This window comes from Canis aureus, chromosome X, assembly GCF_053574225.1.
Source record: "Canis aureus isolate CA01 chromosome X, VMU_Caureus_v.1.0, whole genome shotgun sequence".
Lineage (NCBI taxonomy): Eukaryota > Metazoa > Chordata > Mammalia > Carnivora > Canidae > Canis > Canis aureus.
Genome location: NC_135649.1, coordinates 4,261,993 through 4,279,805, shown reverse-complemented (window position 1 = coordinate 4,279,805; position 17,813 = coordinate 4,261,993). Strand labels below are relative to the sequence as shown.

The following is a 17,813-nucleotide window of genomic DNA, read 5'->3' as shown; positions in this document are numbered from 1 at the left end:
CCCTCCCTAGTTCGTAGGTATAATGGTACATGGTGAGAGCTCTCTTCCTGGAGCAGGGCCTCTGCCTAAATTCTTTTAGGCAGTTGTCAGGCAGGGAAAGAGCTTTTCCTGAATATGCTGGGTTTTGATTGCTTTTTTAATTCAAAATAATCTTCATGCAAAGTGGCCCATCTTGGGTCATCCTGCCCTGGTCTCCCAACACTTGGAATGTCCCCGTCATACATTTTTAAAAATTAAGCTCGGGTCTGTGCCATCATTCATGATCTTTTTGACGTGCAAATACATTTCCTGACGTGCCTGCTGCAGTAGGCTAATGTGAGTAGACTCATGGCACGGCATCATCCCTTCATGGGCAGAACCCAGCCTCTCATTAGCCTACATTGTCCTCATTCTTTTCCTAAGCCACAGAATGGATCATCCATTTACCCATTCACCAGATGTCACTAGAGAGAATCTTATAGGGATGGACATTAATAGAAATATGGAACCTGGATTTGCACTCAGTGATCTGAAACTCTAGTCTGGGAGAGAAGATTAAAGTGCAAGAAAAAGGGCATAGAGCAGAAAAAGCCTCTCAGAAAGCCTTCCCTATGGACAGTCTTCCACCTTACCTTCCACCCTGGGTCCCTGTGACCCAGTTGCTGCGCTGGTGGTGCTGCAGAGAGAAAGATGGCCTAGACGTCAGAAGATAAGGGTCAGTTCTTGATTCTGCCATTTACCATTTTTGTGACCTGGGGAAAGTTATTTGCCTGGGGAGAGTCTCTGTTTCCCTATCAGTAAAAGGGAAGTGATCATCTGCTAGGCTGTCTCACCTGAACGTAACCTCCCTTATCAGTGTATTTTCTGTATTCCTGCAATAGAGTGAAGCTTCTGTGAGAGCAGGGGCTGTGTCGTTCATCAGCCTAGCCCCAGATCTCTTGAACAAGGTTTGCCACACATAAGAGGTGCTCATAAATATTAGATGCACAGTGAATATTGTATGTTACAGCACTGTGTTATTTTTATAGCCCTCTTCAAATGTAAGATAAAGGTATTCCAAGAGCAGTATAGAGAGGTGGGTGGGTGGATTCTCACTTTGGCTTTCAGGCCTGCATGTGATTTTGTCTCAAAGGATTTCTGTGTCTCTGGGACTGTGCAGACAGCAGGTGTTTTTACTATTTAAGCTCTTCTGTAACATAGGAGATCCCGTGAGCACACATTTTAAATACAAAGTGCTGATTTTGTAACTGCATTTTCCAGCTATTGCTCATTGTAGGACAGCAGAACTTACCATCCCAAAATATGTCTCTGGCATCGGGATTCTTTTAGGCTGAATATTTTTAACAAAGTGCAAACACAGGAGAAGCTCAGAAGACTGAGTAAAAGTTAACGTTTTGTAAGAGACCTTTACATTTACAAATCTCCCTTACAAGGGAAATCCTTCTTTTGTTAAGTGTGACTCCCTCTCTGTACCAGGAAGAGTAGAAAGACCTCTAAATCACTAGGAACTCATCAGTGGAGATTAAATGACTCAGATCTACATGACAATCTTACCCTATTACTTTGGTTCTCCTAGTTACCTCCCAGCGTCGTCTTTTGTCTTTTTACCTGGAGATGGTGTCTAAGCTGACGGCTTTAGCCACCCTGAGCACTCACCCAGTATGCCTGGGTCTCTCCCATGTATGCAGGAGGGATGCCATGTTTGATTTTCTCCTGTTAGTCTCTCTGATGGAAGTTTCATTCTTAGAGCAGTCAGGAGAACCTTGTAGATAACAAGCCACTTGTATGTAGATGAAACTTTCTGAAGACAGTACCTCTGCTTAACCTAACACTGTTCAAAGAAGTATGAAGTCGACGAAATGAGGTAGAAAAAGGCTATTTTCAGCAGAGCAGTGTTCTGTTTATATACAAACTAATTGCAGTTAGGCCAGGAAAAGAGGCCAGCACATCCACAGACCTCTGGCCATCCGTCTAGCATCTATGCTGCTGACAACGTTAATTCATCAGTCAGACAACAAATATTCACCTTGGGTCTGTAATGTATAATGTGTGAGCAGTTCAGAGTCCTTCAGTGTAATATGTCTTGAGGAAAGCTGGGCTTTAAATACCTCACTTTATAAACTTTTAAAACCTAAGTAATTATAACATGGAAAGGTATTTTTTTAAAGAAACCCATAATGGCTTAGTGAATTTATGTTAGGCTAAATAAAACATCTGAACACACAAAAATGGACATCTTAGTCAACATCTGAGTATGCACATTTCTACTGAAACTCATCCACGAAGCAAGGACTAGTGAGTTAATTGATATGTGACTATGATAAAAAGCAGGAGGAGGAGGACAGGGAAAGAAAGGTAATATCCCATCTCATTGAATACTGCCCCACCAGCATATCTTTCTCAATAATGAAAAGACTGTCCCGTCTCCAGCTACACGTTGCTTATTTTAAGGAGTATAAAACACAGTGCACTTGAACAGGGAGCTTGCGCAATGTCCTGCTGTTGAAATCTTGGGATTTGATCTTGGCCAGTGTGTTCCCACAAACAGGTTCCCTGTAGAAAAATCGGCATGGATCCATGTCTTAATCCAGTCTGGAAACAAAACAAATCAAAGCCCAAGCGCTAAAATTTTCAGCAGAGATGTAAAAGATTCCATCGCTAAACCAGGTACTTATGTGAGCAGTGAGCTGCAGACTGCTCAAAAGGATCCAGGTGTGAAGGAAGTAGAAGTGGATCAGTGGGCTAGGAATAGGATGTGTACAATTGAAAGGAGCAGACGGCTTAAATGGAGGAAGCCTGGCTAGGGAAGAGAGTTCTGGGTTTGAAGTCATTGGACCCTTTCACTCTGCTCCTGCCTTACTGTGTGACCTTGTCCTCTCTGACACCGTCAAAGGGGGAGGTTGCTCTCCAGGGCCATTTCCATCTCAGCATCCCTATGGTAAAGATGTCTTGGGTAGTAATACTTCCAACTTTGACCTGGATTGAAGACATGGAGTTAGTCGTTAAGCAGCTTGCATCTGACCTTTCCTTGCTCTCAGCGCGGGCTGCCCGTGCAGAAGCGGTGGAGAAAAAGCCCCACTGGTGGCCGTGCCCTTCTCCCGCGGCCTGGTCAGCATCCTACCAACACCTGTGAAAGGAATATGTGTGTGTGTGTGTGTGCCCACGTGCGCATGCCACGGCCTTCAAATGGAACACCGTTTTCTTCTGCTTGTGCTTTCAGCACATTTGTACTCTGTTTATTTTCTCAGTTTTGCCAGCGTATAGCATGTGGCACCCATAATCCCTGCTTGTTATTACCTTCTAATAATATTTTTCAAGGACATGTTTCATGATGGTTTTGTTTAGGTGTTCACTTGGTAGGAGCAGTGTTGGAAATTGTGATGTGAAATGCGTCCAAGTTTGTGTTCTGCCCGAGTTTCCTGTTGTTTATATATCTGTCTCCAAAATGACATGTTCTCTTCTCCTCTTTGGGAAATTCTCAGGATCAGGCCAGTATTGTCACGGTCAAGCAGTATGGACTACAGGAGTCTGTTCAGATAATCAAGATACAGTCTGATACATCTTACAACTCCAGCATATCTTCCCTGGAAAGCACAGCAATATCTCCAGGTAGGTACATTTGGACACTCGGATAGGGATTATCAGAAGAAAAATTGTGGCCCACAGGGTAGGTCTGGTTTTTCAGAGGAAGAGAATGTTCTGTTCATAATGGTGTGAATTCACAAGAGTGAGCTTTCTTCATCTTCTGTAAGCTTTTTGAGATGATGATTTGAGAGCAATGAAAGTGAATGTCTCATCAAAGGTTCGAGTGCTTGGGAGTGGTATTACTCTGTCCCATTAAAATTTAATCTTCTAAAGATTGGTGCTGGAGCTCAGTCCTTGGGGGAGTAGCATCTTATCTCTTTGTACTCATGCAGTCTTCACTGCTGTGCCATAGTGGTTGCAGTCCAAAGAAACCTGTTGTCTTAAAAAACTGTAGTATAAGAAGAATTTTTACAAAAGGCCAAAAATGATGGTCTCTCAGAAACGGTGATATTTATTATGTAAGTTTCAATATTAAAGACATTTCATAAATATAATTGTATAAATAATACCAAACTTGAAGCAGTGCTGGATGCATAATGCAGATCATGTCCTTGGATTCCTGACCTTAGCATAGAGTCTTTGTATTGTGGAATTTTCATATATAGAATTAATACCTCTAGCTTTAAATATCCAAATTAACAACTCTTATGTTATTGCTATCCATTTCAAACTTTGCCTAAAAAAATTCCTTTCAAAACAGTTGATTTGTGGAGGGGGATATCTGTGAACCCGTGGTTGTGATTTCCCAAACATGTAAGAGCAAATTTAGTTTTAAATTTGCACACACACAAAAAAAATAAACAAAAAATAAAAAATAAATAAATTTGCACACAGTAAACTTCACTCTTTGGGATGTACACTTCTGTGGGTTTGACAAAGGTAGAGAGTCCTGCACCTGCCACCACAGTACCGAACAGAACAGTGCTGTCATGCCCAGATTCCCCTGTGTTGTCTCTTTGAACTTCAACCCTGTCTCTCATCCACTGGCAGCCATTGGTCTGTATTCCATCTCTGGTTTTCTTTTTCCAGAATGTCGTGTAAATGGCATCATGCAGTATCTTACTTTTTGGTTTGGCTTTGTTAACAGAATGCATTTAAGATTCATCCATGAGTCTTAATTCATGGATGAATGAATGGTTCATTCCTCTCTCCTTGCTTAGGAGTACTCAGTACTGCATCTTATGCAGTTTTAAAAATCCATTCATCTGCAGAAGGACATCTGGGTCGTTTTCATGTTTTTCAATGATTATATATAGAGCTACTACAGCCATTTGCAGAGAGGTTTTTTTTGTGTGAATACAAATGTTTAATTGACTTGGTTAAATTCCTGGGAGTGGGACAACTGGGTCATATGAAGCATGTGTGAAAGAAACTGCCAGAATCTTTTCCAAAATGACTTTGCCCTTGTGCATTTTTCAAATAATGTTCTTTACCTTGCTTTGGGGGTTGTTGAGGGAGAGTAATTTCTCAATACCTCCATCAGCATTCCAAGCACTACTGAGATCACCACATCTGAGGAACCTACTTTTTGGAAGTGATTTGTGATTAGGTTTGATTTGGTGTTACCAGTTGGAAGCTACCAAATTTCCAGAAGCATGGCCAGAAGAATTTTATAATGAGAAGACACTCAGCACGAATGGTTTGGGTACCTGCCCACTTGTGCTTGGGTGGGTAGAGGTAAAGTCAGACACTGCCTCCTTTTCCTTTCTTTTCAAATGTGAACAGATTTTTAAGGAATGTTCTGAATTATTCTTGGTACCCAGCACCTATAATCCTTAACATGCAATAAACCTGAACTCTCCTGTTTTTATGACTTGAAAAGAAAATAAAGAGAAATCTGTAAATCTCTTGGAGAATGTTGGTACTTCTGGTCTCTTGGTCATGCATTCTACTGTGCTTTCTTCTTCAGCTACATCATCTTTGCAGAGCTTTGAATTGGAATCGTCGTTGGAACAGATACATGATATGGATGATGCGGACCAGATGGAAAAGATGGAACAAGTAGATGAAGAGGAAGAGGTGGAATGGATGGTGGAGAAAAAAGTGGAGCAGAAGAGCCAGGTGGACCGGATGGAGAAGGATGACCAGCTGGACCAGGTGAAGAAGGAAGAGCAGCTGGACGAGATGAAGCAGGACGAGCAGCTGGAGCAGCAAGCCCTCTCACCCTCCACTGTGGCTGCTAACACCACTGACCAGGTACTTCTGGAAATGTTGCTCCATATGTTTGTCTGGACCACTAACTCTGCAAAGCCCTGAATTTCCAGTCTTGTGCTCAGGTCCACTTTGCTGAGAGCATCCCATTTTTATCACTATTTCTATCATACTGGATTTTCAGTCGCAGCTGAGAGTCCAGTGGACCCTCGGAAACAGGGAGGTTGGAGGTTCTTTAAGACAAAAATCTCTGTTCTCCTATTAATGTGAAATATGCAAAGACACTTTGGGTTTGAGAGGAAGTTTAGGCCAAATAGGAAGCTTACCCACTAAGAAAAGGCAGTATTTTTAAGAGCTGTGTTCCTTATCACCTGTGAGGGGCTGCTGATCATCTCAGGGGCAGATGACTTTCCTGCCTGCCATACCAATGCCTCCCCACCACGTGCTAGGTTTCTCTGATGGAATTGTTATTAAGGTAGAAGCATGTTTCAGAATGTTAGGTGTATCCGACCTTCCAATGTCAGCACCAATGTATGGTCCGAGGCCAAATCAATGCAGTTGGATTAACTACTCTGTTGCTCTTCTATCCTCAAATTTGTGTACATTATTACAGATTTGGGCAATCATCTTTTATAATAGCAGGATTATTAAAATCAGGATTGGCAGGCAAGATAATGAGTTTATGGTCTGTTACGTGGAATCGTGTGCATTAATTAAGAGGCCTAAATGAGTCACTCCCTCTTCTATAAATGAGAAGAACTGAGGGCTAGAAGAAAGTTGTTTGAGTTTGGCCCCAGCAGTGACCTTGGCACATCCCCTAAGGCTGTTTCTCCATCTTGAAATGGTCAGCTTGCCTTGCAGGGATGTTAGGACTGCTATGAAAATTTTTTGAACAATTTAAAAAAATTTTCTGTAGAAACCCATTGTGTCCTGATTTACGTCTTTATTATCCCAAAAAAGGTGTGGTTCCCCTTTCACCATTGGCAAGTTTCTCTTCTGCTTTGAATGAATTCATAACTACACTTTAAATATAACCTTTGTTTAAAATAGCATAACCAGCAATGAGTGTGGGTAGTACAACTCTGCCCATGGTAGCGTATTGGGCTTATTTTGGGGTGCCATGGATTGATGGACTGTCATGTATCCAGAAGATGGAGACCAGGATGGAAAGAGGCTAGGAAATGTCATGTTGTCAGTGATGGGATGGTAGTCACAGTGGAAGGTTCTGGAGGAGGGAGACTGGCAGGGGACAGGATGGCCTGATCCAAGTAGCTACGTGGCTGTCACGCTCCTGAAGTGGAAGACGAGTCTCCAGTGGATCCAACCAGGGTGGAGATCTAGCACCTCAGGGTAGGCAGCTTCCCATGCCCCTCAAGAAAGCCTTTCTCAGATGGATTAGGTCACTTCCCCCGGGTGGTGAGCTTTCTCTCCTTTAATGGGCCGGTCTGAGACAGGCTTGGGAGCTCATCTGCCAGGGACAGCAGAGAAAACACTCCTGCTTGGAGGATGGGGAGGTGGATGTGATAACCTGGAAGGTTTGTCGCTTCCTGTCCTAAGTTTAGTGGTTTTCTTTGTTTGTTTTGTTTCTTTGGCTTGACAAATGCCCACTTTCTTATGTGAAAATCTATATACTTTATAGCCAAAGAAAGACAATTGGACAATTTTCAGTGGCTTAAACATACATGTATAATTTGTATTTCAAGTGCGAAAAACTGCTTGCATGTTTTTTTCCTCTGTGTCTTTTTAATAACTCAGCTGTGTGCTTCCATTAGTCATACAGGGTTGAAGGCCACAGTATGGTAGAATAGAGTCTTGTTTTTGTCCTCTAGCAGTCACGTGTCTATGACCTTCTCCTCATCACTAATATTGGGATGGTGGCTCCCTCATCTTGTTCATACACACAGTGCCTAGCCCAGATCACGGCAAATAATAGCTTTTACAGATTGTTCTTTCCCAAGAAACCTGCCTCTTTCCTCCGCTTTCAGCCGGTCAGTTTGAGAAGCTGTGTCCACTCTCTTAATTTCTCTCAAATGTGTCCCTTTCTTTCTCTGTCTCCTTCCTTTTCTGTTTGAGGCCCCTGTTCCCTCTACCATAACTGTGTGTGGGTAGTACTCACTTTAGAGGACACTGGGCAGGTCAGATCCGTGAATTGCCTTGCAGTGCTTAGAAGAGTGTCTGGAACAAAAGAAGTGCCCTTTGAACCGTCTTCTTCCCGCCTGCTGATGGGGGCATCTGGTAGATGTTTCCCATATGTCTCGTCTGTGATATGACCCACTGCGCTCTGACTCTTCCACTGAGGACTTTGGGCCTCACGCTTTGGGGCCAATGCCACAGCTTTATGTCCTGCGGAAAAACTCAGACTAAGTGATCCCCACTGATCCATTTCTGATCTCGACTTCCTGGGTTCTCTAACCTTCTCTTCAGACTCTCTAGTGATGAGTGCCTCAGGGAGTAGGGTGCCGGCGTTCTCATCCTTGGTCCTTCCAAATGTGGCAGTGAAACAGCATGGGAGGATTTGGAGAACTTGGTGTTCCTCTCCCTGAACCCCAGGCGATTCCTCCCCATAGCTGTCACAGCCACCATCAGCAATCACATCATACATCAAAAAGCGGGAGCTGGAGCTGATGAAGAAGTTTAGGGAACAGCTAGAAGAGAAGACACAGATGCTGCAGGGCAACATCAAGAGCCAGCAGGATGCACTGGAAATGGTGAAGGAGCAGCTTCAGAGGATGCAGAGTTCTGGCTTTCAGGTCAGAGGCCAGTTCCACATAAGTGAGGGGCCAAAGGTAGAGGAGAGAGGGGGCCTTGACAGTTTTCAAGCAGTGAGTTATCAGGCTCTGCTCGCACTGACAGCAGCTGCACCGGGGCAGCACAGGATGTTTGCAAGATCTTCTGCAGGGACATACAGCTGTGCTCTTTGTCTCTTGGCTGTAAGGACTGAGGTGGGCCCAGCTAGGCCCTGGTGGTGGCAGATGGGGCTCCTGTGTAGCCACCGCTCCCCGGGGACCTGTCCCAGGGCAGTCCCACTCTGTGCCCAGCATGTCCTGTGACCTGACAACAGGTGTGGCCTCCACATGAGACCTTCATGGTGCTGTATGTCCTTCCAGATGCAGCCAACCACCTCACACCACCTTGCCACTCCTGAGTCCCAGTCTCTGGGGCCAGTGCCCAAGAAACAACGCACTGAGTGGATGAAGGGGCCTTTCTCAGATCTCAAGGAGTTCAAACTTTCGTCTGGTTCATGTTCTTCCCGCTCTTTCAAATGCCCTCAGGAGCTTCAGGAGCCTTGCAACACCCTGAACCAGGTATGGACAGTCTGTTTCAAGTGTGGGGCTGAAAGGAGATTTCATTTTCATACACACTGGGGCTCACCTGGTTCTCCTGAGGGGGTAGTGGCTGCTCAGTTGGCTGTAATTTGCTTTCCTGAGATAAAAATCTTGGTGAACGAGACCCTGACATGCATGCCCAGGTATGCGTACCTGTGCTCCAGATAGTAGTGTCCGGCAGCTGGGAGTGTGGCTGCAACTCGTGGCCACACGGATGCGTAGATGTCACCCTGACCTCACTTGGAGGTCCGGGGTCGCTGTCGTCTTCCACTCTGGGCACACAGAGGCGGGAGGGTTCGGTCGGTTTCTGGAGGGCCCTTGCGGGCACTGAGGTCCTTCCATCTGTCTTTCTGAAGGCATCACTGCAGGCGCAGGACCCATACGTGCAGCAACAGTTCCAGCAGGTGCACGAGCGGCATACACAGCAGCCCCAGCAGCATCATACGCTGCTGGGAAACCACACGCTGCAGGTCCACTTGCAGGGCCAGGCCAACGTGGCAATGCCCCTCTACGAGGAGCCGATGACATTCATGCAGACCCAGCCCACCGTCCTTCCCGTCCAGCTCGTAGCTGGACAGCAGCCCTCTGGCTACTATCAAAATGAAACCCTGAGGGGCACCGAAGGTAACAGTCATAGGTAAGGAGGGTGTGGGACGGTGATAAGGGCTCTGGTCCCTGCTTTCCTCTCATGTCTGGACGCTGTGCCTGAGACCATAAGTGACTTGCCCACAGGGCGTCAGATGCCCGTCCCCATCAGAGGCTGGGCATTTCCACCCGCCTTGCTCTGGGGCTACCGGCCGCCATCTCCACGTGCACAGTGCATGGCCAAACACGCGCTGGTGGAACACAGGAGTCTCTGTGAATATAGGAGGCTGAGATAAGGATGCTCCCAGGCTAGGGAATCGGCACACAGATGTTAAAATGGCTTAGCTCCGTCCTCCCAAGCCCTGTCTCATGACACAGGGTGCGTATAGCAAAGTCTCAAATGCCTGTCGCTGAACGACTCCTGGGCTCCCAGTTTTCATCTCCTGCTTCACTGTGGCCTAGTGATCACAACAGACCAGACGAAGGGGTCTCTATAGCGTTGACAATCTATGAGGGAAGTGGGTGTGAAACAGTTGCTAGATGGCTGTTGGATTCCAAAACACTAAGATCACAGAAGGACTAAGTTTGAGGACCCGAACACATTTTCTGCTCAATGATAAAAGTCTGTGGTCCCAAATACCCGAAAGAGAAGGCTCTGCTCAACAATGAAGGGGTTGTATGCCACATGCTTGGGGCCCAGTAAATGTTTTTGAATGAATGCCAGCTGTCTGAGTGGGCCTTCCAGAACTTTCCAAAGGTCCTTCGGGGCCTCCCTATAGGATCAGTGACCCTAATCCGTCTGGTGGGTGGGTCGGTGCCACGTTTCCCGCTGGCCTGATCATCAGAATCCACTGGAGGAGCCTGTGGAAAGTACGGATTCAGAAGTCCTGATTTATTCCAAGAGCCTCAGGCATAGGGTTGTAGAGAGAGCCCTGGGTTTGCAGGCAGGAACTGGCCCAGCAGCCCCTTTCAGCTCTTAGCGCCTTCAGCAACAAAGGGCAAGTCACTGACTTTGGGTGGGTGAAGTGACTTGCACAAGGCCCCAGAGCTCACCTTTGTGGCAGAATCAGGACCGTCCAGGTAAAACCAATAAAACCACTTGAGACAAAGACTAATTTATCTCAATCTTGCCAAGCACTTGACTCTGGCAAGTGGGATCTTAATTCGGGCAAAGTGAGAGTACAAACCAGCGAATCCTGATTTAGCCACCGAAATCAAATGTGCCCTCAGCACCTATTGACGGGCGAGGCTGTGGATCCCGGGTCAGTGTTCCCAGATCCATGTCACTGTAACGTGTTTCTTTTAGTTTCCTTCCTATGGAGCAGCAGGGTGTGTCCAGGGATCCGCAGCCAATGGTGTACAACCCAAGCTGTATAACCAGCTTTCGTCGGTCTCCCGTAAATCCTGAGTCCACCTTAATCACCTTGGAGACCCCGCAGGATTACATCCAACTTTGGCAACAGCCACCAGATTCACAGCATCACCTCTACCTGCAAGTGAATACTTGGCCTTCCAGGGAGCAGACCACCATGCAGGACCAAGCCACCTGGCCCCAGGTATTCCATTCCTTTCTCCTCTGCCCCCCAGCCCAGGTCAAGGCATTCTGCACGGAGAATGTCCTGTCACCTGACCAGCATGGGCCCCTTCCCCGAAAGGCACACACCACAGGAGTCCGCTCTGTGTGTGAAATCCAGATTTCAAAGCTCAGTAAATTTGAGGGTGGTTGCTCGTATGATGGCGGCACACACACCGTTGAGTAAAAAGATTCCCTTTAAGTTTCCATGAAAAAGCGAGCTGTCCTCATGAATGTTAAATGCAATCTGCTGTAAACACTCCTCAAGCATGTGTTACCTGGGCAGAGTGGGTCATGCCGTATACTGCGCTCATTGCCCGAGCCCAGGCCCCTTTCTGAACTTGTGGATCGTTAGTTCTACAAAATCCAGGGCCTAGAGTGGGTGTGTTTCCTTGTGCTGAAAAATAAACCAACGGTTCTTGTATGGAATGTGCTTGGTATTCATTCACAGGGTGCTCCATGTATCACAGGGCGGACCCCACCTCGGGGACCATCTGCAATGGTCATGTTTCAGGTTGGCAGCTGGTCCAGATGGCAGTCACATACTGGCTTTTGCTCCCAGATACACCCCCAGCAAGCCCCCCTTGGGACCATAGACTCTCCATCTGACTATAACACTTAGAAAGGGTGTTTTGATTCTGGCTTTAGAGATCTTAATGGAGCCTAACCTCTGATTTTTAAAACTAACAACAATGAGAAAAACAAAACCCCAGGAGGCTAAGGCAGATTGAGGGAGTTTGGATATTTTAAATGGCTAAAGGTGTGATTATTTTCACATACACACCTTGACCAGCTGGACTGCCAGTCCTCCAGAAAGTTGATCCACCACAGGGCCTGCCCACACGAAGAGACCAGATGCTCAGTGGACCTATGGTTCAGTTCCCAAGGCAGACTCTGGTGAAGCCCTTCATCTGGATGAGCCCTTAGAAGCAGAGCCAAGACTAAGCTGGGCAGATATCCCAAGGGAGTGGAGAAGGGGGGACCCCTGGAAGGTGGTTGCAAGAGTGCAGTGGAGCAGCCACGGGTGGGACCGTGTGAGAGCTTCTTTGTCCACAAGACTTCAGTGGCTCCCCACACTCTGCCCTGACTCGTTTCCACTGTTCCCTGGGCCCTCCCACTCCCTGGGGCCCCAGACACATCTGCTCCTTCTGTTCCTCTGTCTTCTTTTCCACCCCCTGGGTTCCACTTGTTGAACCCAGCCAAAGGAGTCCTTCCTATTCAAATGGAAAAGACTCCCTGGGCTTACTCTTCGTAATACCACCTTTGTGTCTGCCCCTGCTCCCCACTGTACAGCTCAGAGTGAGTGTTTGTTACCTTTCCCAGCACATTCTTCAAGTAAGCCAGACAGCTGCTGAGTAGGCTCAGTGTGGAAGTTACTAGGTTGAGCAGAGTAAGAGCAAGGTCCAAGGGTAGGAGCAGGGAGAGACCTTCCGAGCCCTCGGTGAGCCCCGGCTGGCAGGGAATCTGGGCTGGGGAGGGCCAGACATGGAACCCAAAGGCATGAAGATAACTGTGGGGGAGCCCGTGGCTACTCTTGCTGTTCTTTAAGGCAAGATGCTGTTGGAAGACAGAGTGGAGAGGAGAGGAACGCCAGGGTCCCCAGCTATGCCTTCTCCCAGCACCGTGTAAGGCTGTGCTCCAAAGAGCTGTGGCTCAGCAGCTTGCTGACTATGACTAGAGGGAGTGTCTCACTCTGTCCCCCTTTTTCTCAGCAGGTGGCAGCTCTTGAGGCAGGTTCAGAGGCTTTCCAGGACCCTGCCAGATATACACCAGGCCAAATGAGCTATTTCATGTCCATGGAACAGTCCTCCTTGGACCAGCGCCAGCGCCAGCACCAGCACCAGCACCAGCACCAGCGGTACTATCGTACCGAACCTTGAGAGAAGAGGGGCAGACAGGCCAATGAGGCCTGCATGGCCAGGGGATTCCAAGGTTCAGAGTCCCCTGAGCAGGGATTGGGGGGTGGGGGGATTTTCTTTTCTTTCCTTATAAGTTCTGTTTGCAATTGTTTGAGCACAGCCTGTTTCTTGAAAGTTGTGTCACAGAGGCAGCCTGTGGCCCCAGTGTGCTAATGTGTGACAACAGCCCCGCTACAGCCCCCACCCTTCCTGGCCTGGCACATGTGTGTTTCTCCACGGGCCGGCAGGCTGCCAAATCTGCTTAAGTTCAAATACCTTTTTTTCTGCCAAGAAACATTCTCCAGCATGGGTTGCCATCTAATAGGAAGCTGTCCTGTACTAAAGCCCCAGAAGGTCCAAAGCCTTGGTCTTGATGGCCAAGCCCTGCATCTCCTTCACAGTCGTGTTGGGGAAACCACAGGGAACAGCAATCCAGTGGTGGGAAGCTAAAATCAGATGAACATAGGTGCTTTGTACTGAAATAATCACAGCTCCAGTGCTTAATAAAAATCGTCTTTCATTGCAACTCTCTGTGAACTTGTGATTGACTTCTGGGACCCAGAAATGATAGAGGCTACCCACTCCATGCAGACCGTGCTCTGCCTCATGTATCACCTCCAAGGTGAGCCTGGATGCTTTGCTTGCCTGTTCCTTCTCTCCTGCCTATAGCTTTTCCTCCAGGGTGGACTTCCTGGAGGAGAAGTGATTTGTTCTCTGGCCAAACGCCAAATAGAGCATTGTCCCAGCTATCTTCACAGGGGACAAGGAGGGGGGAGGGGGCACTTGGATAACCCTATCAGAAGTCTTCCTGAGCCTTTAACGTCCATCATAAGAGTGAGTCATTGCTGGAATCAGGCAAAGGAACCCCCCCTCCGAGTCTCCAATGACAAGTGAAAGGGGGCACATGAGGCCCCAGGCCCACGGGAAGATTTTGGCACTCCTCGGGAAACCTGATCTCTATCAGGGTGGTATGGACTGAATGTGTCCCTCTCGCATTCCGATATTGTAGCCCGACCCCACAATGTGATGGTATTCGAAGGTGGGGCCCTTGGCAGGTGCTTGGGTGTAGGTGAGGTCATGAGGGTGGGACTCTCACAATAGAATCAGTGCCCTCGTAAGAGGAGCCACAGAGAGCTTGCTCCCCCTCTCGCCTTGTGTGCACCTAGAGGTGCTATCAGCCCAAAGGAATATGGTGGCTACCTACAAGCCAAGAGAAGACATATCAGAATAAAACTTAGATCGCTGGAATCTTCATGTGGGACTTCCATCCTCCAGAACTGTGAGAAACAAAGAAAGGCCTTTGGTTGGAGCCCCCCATCTGTGGCACTTTGTGATGGCAGCCTGAGCTGACCAAGACACAGGGGCTGTTGGCTTCTTGGCATGTGCCTTGGGAAGGAGCAGCTGAAGGCTCACTTGCAAGAGTCCCTCCTGGGCCCACGGTGTTGAGCAGGGGCACAACGTTTGCAAGAACCAGCTTTCGTGGGCTGCCCCACAGAGACGGAAACAGAGAGGCCAGGGCCAGTCTTGACACCCACCTTGACTCTGGAGAATCAAGAATCAGAATTGGAAGTGGAGACGGGCATCCTGGGGATGTTGGCAGGAACCCCGTGGCCTCCTGCACTGGCAGCTGCCTCTTTTGTTCAGGAGGCCGCCTTCCCCCTCCTGCCAGATAGTGCAGGAAGGACCCCACATGTCCACACCACGCTGTGGTGGAGAGGCTGCGAGGGAGCGAGAGGCTGCGCTGGCGTGCAGATTGGCCCGGGCTCAGAGGCCGGGAGCTGTCTGGTGGAGCGTGAATGGGTAGCGGGTGACACTTGGCGCTGCAGGCCCCCTCAGGCTACCGAGTCAGCTGAGCACGGGGCAGGCTCGGGCTTACTGTGGAGCTCCCAGAGCTGCACCTGCTGTTTCCAACAGGAAAAGGATTTTGTCCTGCCTCGTTTCTGCCTGTACACGTCCAGGCAGGCCCTAAGAATGGCACACTCCCGCGAGACCCAGCTGACGCCCTGTTCTGCCCTGGACAAGTCACTTAAGCTCTTTGAGCCTCAGTTTCTCCATCTGAAAAACAGGGGCTGGAAGAGACTTCGGGAAAGACACCATAAAAGCTGATGACGCTGGAGGCACTTGGTTGGGCTTACTGGTTGGATTCAGGTCTCGAGTGTGCCTGGCGGGGCCAGGACTGGTCTGAGCCCGCCCACCTTACTCAGCCTTCACCACCCCCTGGATTTCAGACAAGGACCCTGAACTGGGAAGGTCTGCGGTTACCTTAGGCTGTGCTTCAGTCAACTCCTTAGCTCTTGGCTCAGCCCCAGGATGAGGTGGCCTGAGGGTCAGAGGGGCAGGCTGCCTGGGTCTGCTCTTGCCCAGACACCCCCACAGGAAGAGTTATAAGGACATCCCATTTTAGGGTGGAACGGGGGCCCCAAATCCCAGAACCAGCGCTCACATGCAGAACGGTCGGCTGTCAGTGTGTTCTGTGTATTACTGAAGGCAAACCGTGGTGAGGGATTCCTGTGCAGCCCCTCTGGCAGTTGCGGGCTGTCCCTGCTCCAAGGCGTTCCTGCTTCCCCTGGCCGAGGCCTTGGGCTTGGGCTCTAAGTGGGGCCGGCTGGTACTTACCTTTTGGCTCGTTTTCCCGGGCGTGAGAGCTAATTGCCCTAGCTCCAGAGGGTGTCCTGCTGATCGCAGCCAGGGAGAAAGCTGTGTGCTCGCAGGCTTTGCAGGGGGCAGGGCTGGCCCGCGGGGAGGAGGGCAGGACAGCCCGAGGGCGAGGGGTGGCTGGTGTTCCTTCAGCAACAATGGAATCAGAAGCAGGCATGAACTGAGGGGTGAGGCCTCAGGCAGACAGAAGTTCGGGCAAGACTTGAGTCAAGAACACAGGTCCCAGAAGGAGCTTCTATGGCCAGGCCTCAAACTGGAAAGACCGACGGCCGTCCTCGTGCTCTGTGCTCAACTAAACTGGTCCAGGAGGCTCTGGGGAGTTTGAGCTGTTTCCCCAGCAGCCCAAGGGTCCGCAGATCCAGTGGAAGGTGGACTCCAAAGGCAAAGCAGGTCTTGCTCCCAGGATATCCCCCCACACCCCCACACCCCAGGCTCAGCTGCCTGGGTGGCCCCCAAGAGGCAGTGGCTCTGTGCTTCGGCCCCTGGCCACACTTTCCTCACTGGCTGGCCTACAAGGGCTGCCTGTTTCCAGATTTCCCGGCCTTGCCTGCACCTGTCCTGGGACAGCTGTGGCCTCCTCCCTCAGCCCGGCTGCCTGCACAGGAGATCCAGTGGCCCCAGGCCCTGGTGGTCCTTCCCACCACACAGCCACCAGCGGTCCCAAGATCCAAAGTGGGCCGCCCCAGCAAAGCTGTCAGGAAGGCGGGCCCTGGCTGAGACCATCGTCACCTTACCACGACCCCGCAAGACTCAACGGGGGCTCAGTGTGGATTTGTTGACCTTTCTAACATCAAGCCATGTTTGCTTGTGTTTCTCTGTGGGTTGGTGGCGGCGGGGGGGGGGGTTCTGGGGGCTGGAAAAACATGACTGAGGGGCCTCAGGGGCCCACAGATGGCCGAGCTTCCGGACACAGCTGCCACGACCGCCACACCAACTCCTTTCCCGGTGGGCAGCACAGCCTCTCACTGAGCAACACGCAGTGTGGACAGTAACGCAATACTCCACTTACAGACTCAGCAGCTCACTATCATGTGTCTCCTGCAGGATCACAGATCTGTAACTGTCCCTGCTCCTGAACGCCCCCGATGAAGAGGAAGAGCATTCCCACGGACAGCACGGCCCCAGCTGATGTCCTCCGCAGCATCTCCAGTGTCCCGAGGATTTTGAAGACGATGAGAGTGAAAGAACGTTCTGGGGTATGACTATTGCTCGGCTCTGCCAAAATCACTAGGAAGGGAAGGGTGAGAGAGAAAGACCGTGCAGAGGGGACGAGGGCAGGGTGGGCATGGGAGCTTCGCCTTGCAGCTTCTCTCACCAGGGTGAGGCCCGAACTTGTCTCCAGCTTCAGGACAGAGCCCACAATCCCAGCCCCAGCTGTCCACTGGGCGACCACAGCTCCAGTGAAAACCCTCTGCTTTGTAGCTGGGACCCAATTTCATGTTTCACAGGGGATAGTGTAGCTTTCCTGGGTAAGCCAGACGCTGGTGAGTGGTTCTCCATTGCCCATCAAATCAAATCCAAGTTCTCAGCTTGGCAGGGTATGGACCCACTCCTCCTCCACAGCTGCGTGTCCCTCCTCCCGTGCTAAGCCATTGGGTTTGTCACAAGCCCCGGTCTCTGTCGCTCTTCCGTACACCTGGCACGTCCTTCCCTCCCATCTCTGCGTTTCCAACCCTTGCCCATGATGCAGAGCTCAGCCGGGAAGCTCTGGTGTGTTCCATGCCCCCCTCCGGCCCTGCCTGTGCCTCACTCAGAGCATCTGTGTCTCTGTTCAGCTCCCGCTGCACGTGTGGCATTGCCCCTTGGAGACCGAGCTACAGGGCAGGTCCTGGATGCCCCCAGAATACCATGTCTTGCACACCGAGCCTTTCCTCTACAAATGTCCCAATGAACATCTTTGTACCTGAAGTCCTTAGCAGTCACCTGAAAAGTTGCATTAAAACACCCCAGCTCCTTGCGGAAGGCCATCAGGCAGGAAGTCACCTCTCCTTGGTCGCCTTCCCAGAGCTGGGAGGGGCCAGGCGGTCCCCAGGGCCAAGAGTGGCCCATTCCCCCGGA

At 49.7% G+C, this 17,813-nt stretch overlaps 1 protein-coding gene across 6 annotated transcripts in view; it reads left to right on the top strand.

Moving 5' to 3' along the window:
- Positions 1 to 13,623, top strand: part of PASD1 (PAS domain containing repressor 1) — a 94,562-nt gene extending 80,939 nt beyond the window's left edge. For 4 of the 6 annotated variants that reach the window (XM_077887567.1, XM_077887570.1, XM_077887568.1 and 1 more), the window contains exons 11-17: positions 3,462 to 3,588; positions 5,474 to 5,760; positions 8,283 to 8,465; positions 8,823 to 9,020; positions 9,398 to 9,678; positions 10,933 to 11,182; positions 12,912 to 13,623. In XM_077887567.1, coding sequence (XP_077743693.1) covers positions 3,462 to 3,588; positions 5,474 to 5,760; positions 8,283 to 8,465; positions 8,823 to 9,020; positions 9,398 to 9,678; positions 10,933 to 11,182; positions 12,912 to 13,079 — 1,494 coding nt within the window. In that variant the 3' untranslated portion in view covers positions 13,080 to 13,623. The remainder of the gene's footprint in view (positions 1 to 3,461; positions 3,589 to 5,473; positions 5,761 to 8,282; positions 8,466 to 8,822; positions 9,021 to 9,397; positions 9,679 to 10,932; positions 11,183 to 12,911) is intronic. The other 2 variants (XM_077887572.1, XM_077887573.1) reach the window with 2 other exon arrangements.
- The last annotated feature ends 4,190 nt before the right edge of the window (positions 13,624 to 17,813 follow it).